General features: G+C 52.5%; 1 protein-coding gene and 1 pseudogene across 2 annotated transcripts in view; one reads left to right on the top strand and one right to left on the bottom strand.

Annotated features, from left to right (window-relative positions):
* Window positions 1-17,902, top strand: part of LOC144275109 (uncharacterized) — an 807,364-nt pseudogene that overhangs the window by 101,495 nt on the left and 687,967 nt on the right. The gene's annotated exons all lie outside the window — the stretch shown is intronic.
* LOC144275108 (butyrophilin subfamily 1 member A1-like) overlaps window positions 11,116-17,902 on the bottom strand; it is a 50,641-nt gene continuing 43,854 nt past the window's right edge. Inside the window, exon 12 of the mRNA XM_077834247.1 lies at window positions 11,116-13,334. Coding sequence (XP_077690373.1) covers window positions 12,775-13,334 — 560 coding nt within the window. The 3' untranslated portion in view covers window positions 11,116-12,774. The remainder of the gene's footprint in view (window positions 13,335-17,902) is intronic.

Genomic DNA, 17,902 nt, shown 5'->3' with positions numbered 1-17,902 from the left:
AGCACCATGGTAACCCATGGGGACACGTTGAAATGTGAACTGTTTGTTCTGGAACGTAAAAGCAAACCGAGACGGACTCTCAGGGGTTAATGGAATAGCAAGGACACAGCTAGCAATATCCAATACAGAGAACTATTTAGCAGGTGAAGCTATTCCAGCCAATACAGCTGGAAAATTAGCTACTATTGGTGCCATTGGGACTGTAGCCGCATTGATTTTCCTATAATTAATCGTGAGGCGCCACCTTCCGTCCGCTTTCCGCACAGGCTGGATTGGAGAATTGTTTGGACTTTGGCACTTCACCACCACTTTTTGTTTTTTTTAAATCCTGCAGCAATTGTTTTCTATGCAGAACAGCTTCTGCAGGGTAGGAATATTGAGGAACTGGTTTTACAAATTTTCCTACTATTTTCACTGCTGCTTGTATGCCCCCACATTCGGATTATTTTTTTTTTTTTTGGCCCACACCATAGGGAACTCCTGGGTCCATTTATTATCTGGTAACACCACAGCTGCTATGGCTTTACAAGCTTCTTTCCTTAATGCTCCTGGCATTACCTGCTCACTTACAATCTCTGTCCCCCTTTTCCACAGCCGACTTTCTGCCAGATCAGTTATCCATTTTTTCTGCTGTACCACATCTGCACCTAAGACAGCATTTTCAGTCATGCTGTTCCAGACCACTGTGTCTGCCCAAAACTTACTGCGTCCTGTCACCCATGACAGATTTTTTTAAATAAAATTCCTTTTACTCCTTTGTCTTGAAAGCCAAATAAAGGAATAATTTGTCCTTTTTGCATGTCCTCCTGCACCGATTTAATCGGAGTTGCCTCTGCTCCTGTATCAATTAATGCTAGCAACCACTGTACGTTTCCTTTCGCCCTCACCTGCCCCACTTCCACGTAAGGTCTACCAGTTATGTGGGGCTGCAATTTAGCCGCTAACATTCAATCTTGGGGGCAGGGGTTGCTAAGGGCAAGGCAACCCTACTGAGATGTGGAGCTACTCTGTCGGGAAGCGGCACATCCATCTGAGCCAATTCCTGGGACAACAAGCCATAGGGGCCTACCAGATCTCCCAGGCCTGTTCCCACAATCTCAACAGGTTGTGGCATAGGCTGTGACTTGTTCCCTGCCAAATCACTCACAGCATTTAACAAAACCTCTGAAGTCTGTCCATGTAAACGAACCACATCCGTTCCTTTCTCCTGGAGTAAAGCCCATATCTGTGCTCACACTGATCCTCCACTGGACCCTCCGCATCCTCTGTTGGTTCGTCCCACTTTACGTCCCATACCGGCGTGATTAGGACCCCTGTAGGTAGCTCGGTTGCTGTAAGAAACCTCGCTGACTGCCTTCCGGGAGGAGCCACATATTCTGCTTACTACCTTTTTTGCCTCTCGGGCCATCTAAATTAATTTAGCCTGATCCAACTCCTTTTGAGATCCTATAAACACCTTAATAGGTTTCCTTAAACCATTATATAACAAATTTGTTACCTACCCTTCCTTGATATCAGCTAGAGAGCCTGCCGACAACAGTCCAGCACAATAAGCAATAACTGACTTTCCCTCCTCCTAATGCATCAGCAAAACTGCCTTTAACTCAGAAGGGGTTAAGAAATACCGGCCTATCATCCGTACCGCAGCCTCTCTGTCCTCTCGATTTGACTCCATCTCAAGCTCTGTTAACACTGCCACCCCTTCGGTAGGGCCAGCACAAGTTATTACTGTTACCTCAGTTTCCCTAGAAACCAACCCAGGGTTACACTTATATTGGTTTTATTAAATGCTGCTATTGGATCAAACAGAAAAAGGATCGCTCTTATTCATGCACGCACACATTCCCCACGTTCATACCCTCATGCACCCACACACTCATGAAGGCGGAGAGTTCTTGGAGACAGCATAGGAAGCTGGGAAGCCGAAGCCTCGTAGATCTTGTGTGTCTGCCTGCGGTCACGGATCCGGGCCGGCGAGCAGGTCAAGAAGCAGGGGCTTGTGTGCGTGCCTGCTTCCTTTTATTGGAACTGGGTGGCTCCTGTAATGTACACTGAGTTTTCCTTCTGTGTCTGTCACTGAGAAGCATTCCCAGACCTCGTTCCTTTCATGCATACCAGGTTCTTCTTTTCTTTACAGCACTCTGTGATCGCCTTCTCAGGGCAGATTACATCAGACACACCCGGCTGCTGTCTCCGGGCTCTTTTCTCCTGGCAGTTCCTCTCCACCCAGCCGCACATACACTCCCTTGTTCACACTCTCCCTGATCACATAATGGAATATTGCAAAGCTTGGAGGTTTATACAAGTGGTAATTGAAAGGTTACAAAGCTTGCAAAAGTTGCAAAACTTAGAAGGCTATGTTAACAATAACTAAAGTTACAAAGTTTGCAAAAGGTTACAGAACTTAATGATCATACTAGCAATGACTGAAAAGTTACAGATCTTACAATCACATTCTACTGGATTGAGCGGAGGCTTTACACAACATTTCCTGCCCCTTGGTCACCCAAATTGGGGTGACCTACCAAAAGGGGGATGGCGTGCCTCTGCTCATCCATGCCAGTGCTTTGATTGCTGGAGCAATTCCGGATTTTCATTACATGTAGCATGTCCACAGTAACAAAAATACATATCAAAATATTGACCAGAGGATGTAACAATGAGTGTCAAAGAGCCATTCTCATGTACTACATTGAGATGAAAATCAGAGCATTCAGTGGGGAGATAAACAATCGGCAAAGAGGTAGTTATAATCTTGATGTATCACAGGCTTTTGGACGGAGGTGACCGCCACGGGGATAGGTGTGTGACTGACAATTTGGCAGGAGGGGGAGGGGTAGGGAGAGGGAGGGGTCCGGTTAGAGTTACAAAGGGCTGTGCGTATGGTTTGTTGCTGTTCCCTGCCTAATGAGCTGTAGCTGTAGCTCACGAAAGCTCATGCTCAAATAAATTGGTTAGTCTCTAAAGTGCCACAAGTCCTCCTTTTCTTTCTGCCTAATGTGATATCCCCCCTTTCCCCAAATGCCAGATACCATAATGCTCGCAATGAGACAAGTGCTCCAAGACAAACATGAGGCACAAAACATAAAGCATGAAACACAGAACATAAGACAATGTAGAAGTTTGTCGCGACGATGCACCATGGTATGTTTCAATTGTTCTTCAGCTGGTACCAGCTCTCTCTGGTGCTCTGAAGAACAGAAGCTGCGAAAAAGACTTAAACATCGTAAACCATAGGCTATCGTTGAGAGGAACATGGGGTCGGGGTGGTTCCCCCTACATGCTTGAGCTGTCCCCGATGGACCCACTTCCATGGGGGCCTCGGTCAATTTGGAACACTGTGTCACTTCTCTTATTACAAATCGTAAATGGCCCCTCCCACCTTGCCTGGAGGGGCTGAGTGTTTCATTTCGTATACATTACCTGAGCACCCACCTGCCAGGTGGGTGGTTTCTGTTGCCCCTTGTCCATTTTTCCCTGGGCCTGTCCCATTGTTTGCTGTATGAGTTGAACAGCCTGAGAAAGTTCCTCTTGTAGAAGTTTATACCATTGGATCAGTTCCAGACTGGTGGGGTCGGAGGGGGAGGGGACCGATTATATGATCTCATAAGACGCATTGGTCGTCCAAACATTAATTGGGAAGGCATCACTGAACTACTGTACTGGATCTACTCCTTATTACAGCTAACACTAAAGGCAAATGTTTAGTCCAGGCTCCCCCCTGCCCCCGCCCTTCTCTGACAAACCTTTAGACAAAGCTGCTTTGATGGTACGATTCATAAACTCCACCTGCCCAGAGCTATGAGGGTGCCTAGGAATGTGCAGCTTCCACTGTATTCCCAAAGCATCCAACAATGCCTTCCAGACTGCCGACACAAACTGAGGTCCCCTGGCCAAATCAATCACCTCGGGAGATCCGTATCTACAAATGATCTCCTTAAACAGAACCTTAGCTGTTTTCTCGGCACTGTGGGTTTTCATGGGGAATGCTTCTACCCATCCCGAAAATGCGTCTACTATCACCAAAAGCGAGGTACATCCTCACAGTGCTGTTAGGCTCCGTGCTTGCTCAATTGAAGTTACCCAACCCACCGGCACTGACTTGGTCTCTGGCACAGGGCATCTCATGTTTTGCCCCTTTGGTCTGAAGCAAGACCCCTGGTAGTTGCCCAGCACCTGGGCTATTTTGGTATTGGACCCATCGATTTATCAAGGCCAGGGTCCACTGAACCATCCTTGGGTTACTTACTCCTACTTGGGTGGGTTTTCCAGACAATATATATTTTAAGGGGATTTGGGTGCTCTGAATAATAACTTGATTATCTCCCACCACCACCACCCCTTCTTCCAGCGTCCGTATTACTGCCAGACATTCCCTTTCACATGGGCCAAACTTTTGCTCCACTGGTGTTAAAAGGCATGAATAGAATGTTATCAGGACTGTTTTTCTGCAATGTGTCTGCTTGTAACAACACCACAGCCAACGCCTCAGGACTGGTGGCGACCCTCACATATATGGACTCTCCAACCTGTACGGGTCGCAACGTCGCTGCTTGCAGGAAAGATTGCTTCAGCTCACTGAAAGCTGCTTCCTGCTCTGGGCCCCATTGGAACTGGGCCTCCTTCCTCAATAGGCTATAAAGGGGTTTGGTGAGACGCGCATAGTCCCATATGTGGGCTCTTACAAAATTAAAACCCCCTAATATGGCCCATAGGCCTCTCAAATCTTGGGGGGCTGGTAGACTCTGCAATGCTGACAATCTTTGTTCACTAATAGACCTTCCCATTTCTGATAGGGTAATGCCCAGGTATTCCACCTGTGGTTGTATTAATTGTGCCTTTTCCAGGGACGCCTTCATACCATGCTGTTGAATCAACTCCAGGAATCGTTCAGTCCTCCCTCAGGCATCTGCATTGTCCATTCCCATTATCAGGATATCGTCCACATAGAAGACCACCCACCCCTTATCCCCTGGAGGGAGATGCTCTAACATTTGGGTCACTACTTTATGCGCAATAGCGGGGGTGCTGTGAAATCCCTGGGGTACACGGGTAAAGCAATACTGTACCCCGTCCACGTGGAATGCTGATGTAAGCAGTGTCAGGGTGAGCTCCACCCTGACACCTGGTGGTGAGGTGTGGCAAGTTGTGGAAAAGAACTTCAGGGGCCGATCTCATTTGCATAGGCACACCCACCCCGCCTAGAATGAGGCCATAGCTGCCCAAATGGTCACTTTGGCTGCTGTGGGATCCCCAGTGTCTCTGTTATTGGGGCAGGAAGAATAAATTGTTATTACCCTGATTATGGGAACTGTGCTTGGAACTGTACTTGGCCTTTTGTTATGATAGAGGGACTCACCATCAACTAAGTGGCACTCGCTAGGTGAGGGTCATGGGTTCCAAAACTCTGTGAATGGAGAGAGGCTGGGGACAAGTATTAACACTTGGTGGTATGGGCCCCTTGGTGAGGGCCTTACATGCTAATTGCACTGCCTCCTCTCTCCAGTGTGTAATATCAGAGCTAATTTTGATTCTATTAGGAGTCTAGTTACAGGCTGCTGAGCTCACTTTGGGCTAACAGTGCACCAGCACTGAGGCTCCCATACTACAAGCTGAATTTACCTAACAGCTGAACTGACTAAGAAATCATTGAGGGTTGTGTTAAGTAGTGGGGGGGCCTGAAGATATATTGTGGAGCAGTTTGTGGGATGGCTGGAGTTCCTTGTGGACAGGCTGGTGGAGCAGTTCGTAGGACAGCGGGAGCTGCTGGTGGGACGCGGAGCAGTTTGTGGACTGGCTGGTGGAGCAGTTTGTGGGATGGTGGGAGCTGCTTGTGGGCCGCAGAGCGAAGGAGTTCATGGGGCAGCTGGCGGAGCGGAGCGAAGGCCTATGGAGCTGTGGGGTGGTCAGCTTCAGATCATGTAAGGTGCCTCTTACCCCCGTCCCATCTCCACCCAGGTTGGGAGGTAAAGCTCCGCAGATAAACTTTCGAACTCTGGGGCTGCCCTGACCAGGGACAGAGACTTTTGGGACTTTGGGTGATTTGGGGTTGCTGGACTCAAGAACCAAAGGGAAAGGGGCATGCCCCACTTTGCTTGGGGTGGGGTTTTTTTTTTTTTTTTTTTGCTCATGGGTTGTGTTATGAATCCTGTTGGTGGTGTTTCCCCGAAATAATGCCACATTGTTTCTCTCTGTTATTAAAAGGTTTTTTGCTACACTCAGACTATGTGCTTGAGAGAGGGGAAGTATTGCCTCTTGGAGGCGCCCAGCGGGGGTGGTATATATTTGTCCCAGGTCACTGGGTGGGGGCTCGAGCCGGTTTGCATTGTGTTATTGGAATGGATCCCTTAGATATTGAACCCGGCCCTTGTTGCTGTCAACTCTGACGGGCAGAAGGGTTACACTAATCAGTCCTGCGATCCTTGCTCGAGCGGGATAGCAAAGAAACAGTTAGACAAATCCATTACAGAAAATCTTTTCGCTTCTCTTGGTATGTCTTGCAACACCTGGGTAATGTCTGTGACTACTGGCGCCCTCTGGGGGGGTCATTGCATTGAGTCTCCAATAGTCGACAGCCAGTCTCCATGAGACACCATCAGCTTTCCTCACAGGCCATATCGGGGAGTTAAAGGGGGAAGTCATTCTTTTCACTACTCCCTGCCTTTCCAGCTCTCTAACTGTCTCTGCTACAGCTCAGCATGCCACAGTGGGGATAGGATATTGTTTCTGTGGGGAGACCACTGGTCCTTCTATTTTCACTGGTTCCCCAGTCCATTTACCACAGTCCAGCTTGTGGGCCGCCCATGCCTGGGGAAAACGCTTCCTCCATTCCTCCTTGCTATCCCTGGTCACTGCCGCCACTCCCAACATACTACCGTCAGCAATCCGGTATCTCTCTTCCCTACTTCAGGGGTCCAGGCTTTCTTTGGGGACCTCCACAAATCTTTGTTAGCACAACCAACCACTATTCCTCCCTCCCGCAAGCAATCTATGCCCAAAATTGGTTATGTAGTTGTGGGGCTATAAATCCAGGGCCATCTTTGGTACTCACCCTATCTAGCATGAGCCCATAGCTGCCCAAATGGTCACTTTGGCGGCTGTGGGATCCCCAGTTTCTCTGTAATTGGGGCAGGAAGAATAAATTGTTATTATTCTGATTATGTGAATCAACTTCGGGTAAGATTCCCCAGCCGGGTGACCAATCATCCCAACACTTGTCCCTGTGCCAAGGTGCCATCAAATCCCTGGATCTCAATGGTTCCCTGGATTGGCACTCCCGCCACAGGGCAGGGAAGCAGTGAGACAGCCACACCGGTGTCCACCAGCGCCAGAAAATCCAGTTCAGATGTCTCAGGGCTCTGATATGGCCCCTGCACCCGAAGGTGCACCCGCAACCTTCCTCCCGAATCCACCTGGAGACGTCCCACCAAAGTCCATCCCTGGGTGCTTTCCTCTCCCAGTGGACTCAGGGAGTTGGGGCCCCCTAATCTGAGGTTGCTTTTTTTGGCCCCAATATCACCCCCCGGCTCTGAGAGCTTCAACCCCAGCTGAATGCAACAGAGTGCTAGGGACTCTTTGGGTTTCCCGTCCCATGGGTCCATGGGTTTCCCCATGTCCTTTAAGGCCATCCACAACTGTATGCGGAGCCATCCACAACTGTATGTATTGGGGGCGCCTGTGTCAAGGCGCTGGGGGTGCTGCTGCAGCGACGGGAGCAGGAGCCCCAGCTCCAGGCTGACCAACCACTCTGGTGGCCTGGCACACCGCTTCCTTAAGGTGTGATATGTCTAGGGGCTCTCCCTGCCTCCACACTCCCATAGCCATCTGAACATCTTTGGGCAACATTGCTGCACTAAGCCTTAATTTGGCCGTTGGAACCACAATCTCGGACAGGGTCCTGGGGATCGCTCTCCCCTGGGCATGGGCCAGACACTGCCCAGTTAACAATCCCGCTAATAACATTCTCTCCACAAAGACATCAGGGGCCTCCCCCAGAGTGGGGGAGCCTGCTGCATACTGATGGTGGCTGACCTCCTGCAGTGCCTCTCCTTGAGCCAAATTGCGAACCAGGCAAATGGGGACTGCCACCCTCCAGCTGCCTGCGTCTGCAGTGTGATTCCCATATTGCACCCCGGTATGGAGGATGCCGTCCTCAACAGCTTCCTAACCTCCTCTGGCTTTAACCCCTGATCCTCTATCACCATCAGAAACTGACACGCCCATTCCGAGAATGTGCTCGACTTGGCTGGCCCTAACCCCTGAGCCAGAGAAGTTATCTCTACAGGGGTCAAGGCTATTTCCTGCATAGTTACGGGTCTGGGGCTCCCTCCCTGGGCTGGGGGGCTGTGCTGGAAAGTTAACCATTGCACAGCTGCCACCGGGGCTGGCCCAGCTTCTGGCCCATCTGGTGGCCATCCCGGGTCGGGGTCATACCGTATGTCCCCATCCCAGTCTCTGGGGTCATATTGGAGCAGCGCCTTTTTCCCCGATCCCAGGGGTCCTGCTGCTCTCCCACCCAGATGGGTCCCCTGCTCTAACACCAATCCCCACAAACACTCCACCTGGACCTCCAGCTCCTTAGATTGTTCCCTCTCTTCCTTGGCCTGTTCAGCTCTGTCCGTCACTTTGAGAGCGGAGATTGCTAGCTGCTGACAACTTGCCCCTGCTGCTTGTGCCTTCCACATGCCCCTTTCCGCTCTTACTCGCCAACTCCTGCTTCACTTGCACAGTTTTAGAATTATAATCAACTTTAGCAGTTTTCCAAGCACAACAAGTTTGCCACAACAACCATGCTGCCGGCCGATCCTTAGTCTTTGAATCTGGATGATAAAACTCACAGTATTTCTGGTACGTATTTTCTATGTCTACCTCTGATGAAACCACCCCTGGGACCCAGGGGTCAACACCCTTGGAGTGGGCCCAGAGGAGGAGGAGGGGAAATTTTGCCACCTTCACCTCCATTGTGGATTCGGGGGGGGGGGGGGGCGGCACTTTCCCTTTCTAAACAGTGGCATCATGCCCAAAATCAGGAAGGGGGAGCAGGTGCACCGCAGTTCCTAGGCTACCCATACATGCTCTCGACTCTGTGTCACCCCTTTCCTCCAGTGTACCTGGAAGGGGGAGCAGGCGCCTCACATGCTTTCTACTCTGTGTTACCCCTTTCCACTAGTGTACCCTATCGGTGGTTGCCTGCATTCTCCACCACTAATATTACCTCAATTTCCCTAGAAACCAACCCAGGGTTATACTTATATTGGTTTTATTAAATGCTGCTATTGGATCAAACAGTAAAAGGATGGCACTTATTCATGCACGAACACATTCCCCACGTTCATACCCTCATGCACCCACACACTCACGCAGGCGGAGAGTTCCTGGAGACAGCATAGGAAGCTGGGAAGCCGAAGCCCCGTAGATCTTGTGTGTCTGCCTGCGGCCACGGATCCAGGCTGGCGAGCAGGTCAAGAAGCAGGGGCTTGTGTGCGTGCCTGCTTCCTTTTATTGGAACTGGGCAGCTCCTGTAATGTACACTGAGTTTTCCTTCTGCGTCCCTCACTGAGAAGCATTCCCAGACCTCGTTCCTTTCATGCATACCAGGTTCTTCTTTTCTTTACAGCCTTGTGATATGCATTCTGCAGCTCCTTCGCTTTCACCCTGCACTGCACTGCATCCCGGTCATGGCCCCTTTCGGTCATGGCCCTTGATATCTGTCTATAAGTATCGTAATTCCTACGGCTGAAGCGCAGCTGGGACTAGACAGCCTCCTTTCCCCAAACGCTGATGAGGTCAGCATTGCTCCATGCTGGGGATCGCCTGGAGCGTGGAGGCATGGTCACATGGAAAGAATCGCTGAGAGCACTCCACGCCTTGCTGAGCAAATAGGAAGGGGACTTTCAAAATTCCCAGAGAATTTAAAGGGCGGGTCTGATCGTTGGTCACCTGAGGGCAGGGCAGTAGAGTTCAAATGTATGACCAGAGTGGCTAGAACAGGCATTGTGGGACATGTCCCAGAGGCCGATGAGAGTGCAGCAATAGAGCAGGGCGTCCACACTGGCACCGTGGTGCTTTAGCCTGGGCTCAGAAAGCTCTACGCCTCTCGTCGAGTGGATTCCCAGGAGCGCTCGAGCCGCAGAGTCGGGGCACTCTACAAGCCTTACCAGTGTGGACACCTCAAGAGTTATAGCGCCCGGGACTGATTTAATGCGCTCCAACTTGACAGCACATGAGGTGGAAAGAGGACAGGTAAAATTATATATCAACACGGATGTCCAGAGCAGATACTGGCAGATCTAGGTTCTGAATATAATAATGAGGTAACAGTTTACATTTGCTGTTATTTTCACTACATGGTCACTTACACAATCATGGCCGTGTGACAGGGGGCTGTTAGCAGCTACAAACTGAGCCCTTTGGAAGCCAGCACCCTGGTCACTGAGCACATCCAGGGCACCGGGTGCAGTTAGAGTAGGAGGGACTGAGTAGTTTGGGTTCGGAAGGGCAGAGGGGATCACCTGCACCTGTAGGGAGCCTGATGAGGTCACTAGCTCAGCGCTGAGAAGAAAGCAGCAGTATAAAAGGCTGAACCAGGGAGCAGGAAGGGGCCTCCACGTAACTGCTGCAATCTTGTGATGCACGATAAATGGTAATAAAGACACTTGGTGGAGGTTCCCTGGCAGACTGCCTGCTGCTTAATTCACAGAGAGGTCTGCCAGCCAGGGGTTGCAGGAACTGATGTAGGAGCATTCATAGTTAGAAATTTAAAAATGAACATTGCATGCAATCTCTTCATGACGTTTCATGCTGTAAATTATTAGTGACAACACACTTTTATGTCTTGTCAGATATGTTAATATACAACGTAGTTTTTACTATTTGCAGACATATTTTCCCATGTAATAACACAATAAGATTGGATAAGAAACCACAGTAATTACACATAATTCAGTGGGAAATAGGGAAAGGAAAACAGATATTTCTGAAGGAAATTTTAGGGAAAAATTCTCTACTTTTAGATTAACATTTCCCTGTGTTAAAACCTAGGAAAAACACATAGCTTCAGCAGCCCATGCCACCTAGACACCAGCAGACTGGATAAAAACACAAATGAATCCATCACAAGATAATTTTAGGGTATTTATTTTCAAATAATCAAGGTACGTTTAGGGCACGAATAAATCTTCAAAACTGAATTATTACACTGAAAATGTCCATAACGCATCACGTTTAAAACAAAAAGTAGTCCTAGCAATGCCATGCGATGTGCCTCCCCTCACACTCTGCTCAGCCAGCTCTTCAGGAAATGACATTCAATTTCTAATTTCAAGGAATTAGCCCAATCAGTCACTATTTGTACACATCATTCCAGAAGGTGGTAGACAGAGAACCCAGAGGAACTGCGATGAATTTCCTGGAGCAACATTATTTTCTTTGTACTCTGAACTTCACATGACAACAAAAATATCACGTGATTTACGGCCGAGAAGAAAGGTTTCCCAATAAAGCTCCACCAAATTTCATAGTATGGGCCATTAAGTGCCAGTGTCTTTAATACAATTAAGTTAATTTGTGATGATTCAGTAAAGGAATACACCCCATCTCTATTTTTTTACCAAAATACATTTGTTGTGTCCTTAGAACCAAGAACATGAAGAGCCCGGCAGTACATTGAAATCAACAGTGGACACTGACAGGACATTGCCTGCAAGTAATATTTCTAAAGAAAAATAAACTAAAAAAATGGATATTGTAGAAGTGATTTCTAACTATAGGAAGATAGCATTTGAGGTTCGGGACCATGTTTTGTTAATTGATGTGAGAACAAGAAAGGAAGGGTCATGTCTTGATTACCGATTATATGTAGCTAGAAAGTTAAAAATCACATGAATTAATGCTGACAGAAGTTCAAAGACTATTTTAAAATCTTGTGTGAGTTAACTTAAATATATTGCTTAATTAATTCTATCATTTTTTCACCTATTAATTTTCAAAGGTGTAGTGCAGGAGGTGGGTGTATGTGCCCTGCCTTGCAGAGAGAACCAGTCAAGACAATAAAGAGAGAGAGCGAGAGAGCGAGAGCAGCTGCACATGTGTGTAGTTATGATATTTATGACACACGTACATTGTAACTGAACAGCCCAGTCTGACGGTTTTTAATAAGTATTTTGATAAGAGAAATATTTTGGATTTCCTGAAATGACACAGTTGAAATACAAATGATGCCATGTAGAGAAGGTAACCCTCAATGTAGATTTGAGAGAAGAATCAAAAAATAAATGTAAATAATTCCATTTCTAAAAATATGTTCAGATGCATGTGTCAGAAGTACTGTTGAAATGTCTAGGAAAATGCTTTGGTTTTACAATAACATTTTCTAATTTAGAATAATCTTTTTTTCATATTTTGCATTGAGATTTCACGGGGTAGAAAATTGTGAGAGGAGTGAATGATCCCCCTCCGTCACCATCTGCTACCCCTGGGCAGGAGACGGGGAAAGGTGAGGGCAGCAAAAACCACTCGCTGTCTGGCCGTATTTCTTACCAGCATCGCCCTGTGCCAGGGGTGGAGCAAACACGGGGGGGGGGAAGTGTCTGGGTCCCACTCAGCAGCCTGGGCAGGGGTTGCCAGTTGTCCGGTTTTCTACTGCAGCTGGAAAGGGAAACTGGCAGCGTCTGGTCAGCACAAAAAACTCCAGCAGCTGCAGTAACTGGCCTCTGCCACAGGGGGGTGGGAGGAGCCGTGGCGCTGCGGGGGCCGGTCCGTGCCGCGGGGTCACTGTCAGGGACCGAGATGCCCCCCGGCCGGAGCCGGGACCGGGCAGAGGATCAGGGGAGCCGCGTTTCTACCCCCAGCGTTGAGACCGGGACTGAAATAAGGGCGGAGCGTCCCCGCGAAGGTGCCAGTGAAAGTGAAGAGATGGGACCCGTCAGTCACATTGTAAAACGAGACCTCGCCCGCCTCATAGTCCAGGAAAATCCCGACCCGGCTGGGCCGGACGCTCACGGGGAGGGGTGTCCAGGAGGAGGTGAGGGCCTGGTATACCCCCTTCCTCAGCCACACGGCCCAGTATCCAATCCCAGGTGTGTATGTGACCCACCCCTTCCTGCGCACAGATTCCCTACAAACCCCCAGTTCCCACTCAGTCTTGTCTCCCACCTCCACCTCCCAGTAACGCCTCCCGCCCGCGAACCCCTCAGCGCCCAGGACAAGGGGATAAGTATCGAATCTCTCAGGCTTGTCGGGCAGATCCTGGCGTGTGTCTCCGTGTCTCACACGTTTCCGATCCTCAGACAGGATGAGCCAGGGATTTGCCGTGTCTGGATCCAGAGTCACCTCCACTGGGGAGAGAGTCACGGAGTCAGGGCCGGGGCAGGGGCAGGTCACTGGGATCGAAGGGAAATTAACCTGCGTCCCCGTTAATCGCTGCCGGGGGGGGGGGGGAGGCATGGGGGGGGTTGTTGCCTGAGGGGAGTCAGGGCCCATCTGCCTGTGAGGAAATGGCAGAGGCCGGGGGAGGGGGAGGGAAGGTGTCCGTGGGGGAGGGGAAGGGAGGGGAGGGCAGCAGAGGAATGGGGGAGGGGAGAGCTTGATGCTGGGAAAGGAAAGGGGAGGGGCAGGTGAGGGAACACGGGGGTACGGGCAGAGGGGGGCAGGCACAAGGGCAGTGGGGGGGGGAAGAGGAGCTGGCACCAGGAGGGCGGGGGGGGAGAAAGGGGGACAGGTTTGAAGGGTCTGCAGAGGGTGAGGGGGGCAAAGGGAGGGGAGGGGCAGACACAAGTGCAAGGGGGGGCAAGGGAAGGGGTGGGCACCAGGAGGACGGGGCGGGGCAAGGGAAGAGCAGGTTCCAGGGGGTGAGGGGAGGGGTGGGTGCCAGGGCAGAAGAAGGGGACAGACCCCAGGGGCACAGGGAAGCTAGGGAAGGGGTGGGCACCAGGGGCACAGGGCTGTGAGGGAATGGGGGGAGCTCCAATGGGGTGGGGAAGGGGGAGGAGGAGTGGGGCAGGCACTGGGAAGGCAGAGGGGAGGTAGAAGGAGAGGTTGGCACCAGGGGAAAAGGAGGGGGAGGGGGAGGGAGAAGGCGCAGGTGACAAGGGGAGGAAGAGGGGTGAGGGGTAGGGCAGGTGCCAGAGGACCATGGGGGGGAAGGGGTGGGGCAGACCCCAGGGGGAAACGGGACCGAGAGAAGGGGCAGTCATCAAGGGGGAGAGGGGCATGATGGTAGGGGTGGGTGCTGGTGGGGCTGGGGTGGGGGGGTGAGGGAAGGGCTAGTCTCCAGGAGGGATGAGGGGGCTGATCAGAGGGGCAGATGTAAGGAGTAGAGACAGGACAGGGGTGGGCACCAGGGGCAGAGTGGGGGAAGGAAACAGGTGCACATGGGTGGGGGGTAGAAAGTGGGGTGTGGAGAAGGGCAGGCCCTGGGGGGCACAGGGGTGTAGAGATGTGGGCACCAGGGGGACAGAGGGAGGATGAGGGGAGGGGTGGGACCCAGAGGTTAGGAAAGGGTGTGGGGAGGAGTGGGCAGAGATGGGGGGAAGGAAGGTCTGACACCAGGGGGCCCAAAGTGGGTCAAGGGAAGGGGTTTTCACCAGGCAGGCAGATGGAGCAAAGGAAGGGGCAGGCACCATAGAGGCAGATGGGGGAGAGGGTAGAAATGGGCCTCAGAGGGGCAGAGGAGTGAACAGAAGGGTTGGTACCAGGGCACTAGATGGGGGTGAGGGGTGCAGGTGTCAGGGAGGCAGAGGGGGCGACAGGAGGGGTGGGGGGAGAACTAAGGGGAAGGTGGCAGGGGGAGGAGGTACAAGGGAAGGGGCAGGCACCAGGGGGTGGGGGGGGGCAAGGAAGGGGGCTTGTGCCAGAAGGTGAGGGGAGGGATGGGGTTAGGGACAGGCATTGGCAGGACAGAGTGGGGGAGAGGTGGGCACTGGGGGGCAGTGGTGTAGCGTGGGACGGGACAGGCACCGGGGCAAATGAAGGGTGAGGGAAGGGTGGTCATCATGGGGTGGGAGGGCAAGGGAAGGGGTGGGTGCCAGAGGGGCTAGAGGGGCACAAGGGGAGAGGTGAAAGTCAGGGGGTTGAGGGGACAAGCAGATGGGCAGGCAGTAATGGGTCGGGGGGAGGGGCAGGCGCTAGGGGGACAGTCGTGCGGCATGGAAAGGGGCAGGCACTGTGGCCAAAAAGGGGCAAGAGGAGGTATTGGGGGATAGAGGGGGCAAGGGAAGAGGTGGGTCCCTAAGGGGCAGGGGGAGGGGCAGGTGGTGGGGGACAGAAGGAGGAAAGGATGGGGCAGGCAAAAGGAGGAAAGGGGGAGGGGAGCAGTAGGTGCTAGGAGGAGGATGGTGTGAAAGCAGGGGTAGGCACCAGAAAGGCAGGGAATGGGGGAAGTCATGGGTGATGGGGGCAGAGGATGGTGTGTGTGTGTGTGGGCACCAGGGAGGAAGGGGGCAAGGGGAGGGGCAGGTGACAGGGGGACTGAGGGGGGTGAGCAGAGGGGCAGACACAAGAAGGGCTGAGGGGGGAGGGGTGGGCACCAGGGGGCAGAGAGGGGGGAGGGGAGAGGCAGGGCAGGTGGGGAGAGGGTGTTAGGAGAGGGGGTTGGGAAGGGGCAGGAGCCAGAGGGTCAGAGTGGGGCTAGAGGATGGGTGGGCACAGGGGGGCGAGGGAAGGGGCGGGTGCCAGGGGGGCAGAGAGGATGCGGAGAGGGGCAGATGCCAGGAGCACTGAGGGGAGTGAGAAGAGCAGGAGCCAAGACAACAGAGGAGGGTGAAAGATAGGGTGGGCACTAGGGGCAAATGGGGGTGAGGGGAGAGCTGGGATTCGTGAGCAGGGGGGAAAGGGAAGAGCAGAGGCCAGGGAGTAGGGGAGTGAAGTGATGGGTGGGCACCAGGGGCAAAGAGTGTTTGGAAGAGGTGGCAGCTGCCAGCCCAGGAGGGCAGGGTGAGAAGGGGGGTGGGTTCCAGGGGGGCAGAGGTAGGTGGGGGGCAGGGACATGTGACAGGGCAGGGGGCATGTGACAAAGTGGGTAGAGAGGGGACCATGGGAGCAGAAAGGGGGTAAAGGGAAGGGGTGGGGCAAAGTGGAGCCAGGAAGGATAGAATTAGGGGCCAGGTGGGCACAGAGGTTGAAGGAAGGGGAAGGGAGGGGCAGGAGCTAGGGGCCGGAGGGCAATGAGGAGATTGGCAGGTGCCAGGTGGCAGAGAGGGGTGAAGGGGGCAGGTCTGCATCTCTGTTGCTTTGGGGCCATGTGTGGTTGGTTTGTTACTAAGAGCAGGTTGGCACCGTCCCCACATACACTGGCCAGGCAGCCCTGCCCCAGGGGTGGAGCTGGGACTCTCCATGCCGGCCGGCCCCACGGGTACCACCTTCCAGCCAGGCAAACCCCACAGCCGGCCGCTCCCCTCCCCTCCCCTCGCCAAGCCCAGCCCCTCCCCCAGGCCATGGGAAGTAGATCTGGGCTTGGCTCCTGGGTGGGGGCAGGAAGGTGGGGGGATGGGCAGTGGGGAGATGCTTGGAGGTGTAACTGGGTAATGGGGGGACCAGGGGCCATTACTAATGAGGCTGGGGCAGTGGGGAGGGAGGGGACATTTCCCCACTTCCTGCCCCCTCCATCTGGGATAAGCTGCACCAGGGGCCAGTCCTGACTCACACCTGTGCAGCGCGTCTGCACTAGGGGTTTGCACAGGGGCACCGACATGCCTGAGACACTGCTATGCCAGGGGCCGTAACCCCTTCTCTCACTGGGGTTATGGATCAATAATTACAGGGTCAATGGAGCAGGGGAGCTGACTCTGGGCTCCCAGGTGGGGCATGACCCACTGGGCTGCAGGGTCATTCTCAATCCCATGCTCTGGCCGAGGGCCCATGGCAGTGTTTAGACATGGGCGTCTTCAGCAGGAGAGACACAGAGAGCCCCACATCAGAAACTTGGAGCCCAGCGGTTCCAGCCCTCACCTGAGGGGGGAGACCCCCATTCCAATTCCTTCCCCTATATCACACGGGGGGGATTGAACCTGGGGCTCCCAGATGAGGGCCCAGTCACTGGGCTAAAGGCTAGAAGGGAAGTGGTGGCACCTTCTTCTGTTCATTCAAACTATTCAGCAAACTCAACATGGATTTGCAAAGTTTCAGCCGATCAAAAATAATATTTTGCAGCCAATAAACTATTTGTCCAAAACATTTCACCCAGCTCCACTTCAAACCTGTCTGATCAACTTAGGAGCCTAAACCCCAGTGACTTGCAATGAGTGACTGTCAACATCCTCAGCAACGCAGAGTTACGGGCTCAGGACATCAGCTATGAAACACCCCAGAGCTGCCGTTAAATTTGTCATGGGTAGGAAAATTCCCCACCCCCCCAGCTCCTGATCGCACCCAAAAAATCAGGCTGAAAATGGAGTCTCGGCTCCAGCCTGAACTCTCTGCTCAGAGCGATTTTCTCCCCTGGACTGTGCAAGTGACACAGACTCTCTGCAGCTGCACCTGGGCGTCTCCCAGAGCGGATAATGCTCCCAGAGACCGTCTCAGAGCCCCAGGGGCTCAGGTGTCTCCATCTAATGACTGCGCCAGCCACCCCCCTTGCTCTAATTAACCAGCCCTGGGTCAGACACGCTGGGAACTTTCACACCTAGACTCTGGAGACACTTTGGGTTCGTCTACACAGCCCGTGGCAGCAAGTCTCAGAGCCAGGACAACAGACTGAGGTTTGTGGGGCTCCTGCTATGGCGCTAAAAAGAGCCGTACAGACCTTCTGGCTCAGGCTGGAGCTGGGGCTCTGAAGCCCAGGGAGTAAGCGTGGGATTCAGACCCAGGCTCCAGCCCCAGACACAACATCTACACAGCTGTGTTTAATGCTGTAGCACAAACCCCAGAAGCCGATGTCTGTCACCCCGGCTCTGATTCGCCCAGGAGG

The sequence above is a fragment of the Eretmochelys imbricata genome, chromosome 14 (assembly GCF_965152235.1).
Source record: "Eretmochelys imbricata isolate rEreImb1 chromosome 14, rEreImb1.hap1, whole genome shotgun sequence".
In the NCBI taxonomy this organism is placed as follows: domain Eukaryota; kingdom Metazoa; phylum Chordata; order Testudines; family Cheloniidae; genus Eretmochelys; species Eretmochelys imbricata.
Note: the sequence above shows the minus strand (reverse complement) of the source record. Positions and strands in the feature narration are given on the sequence as shown.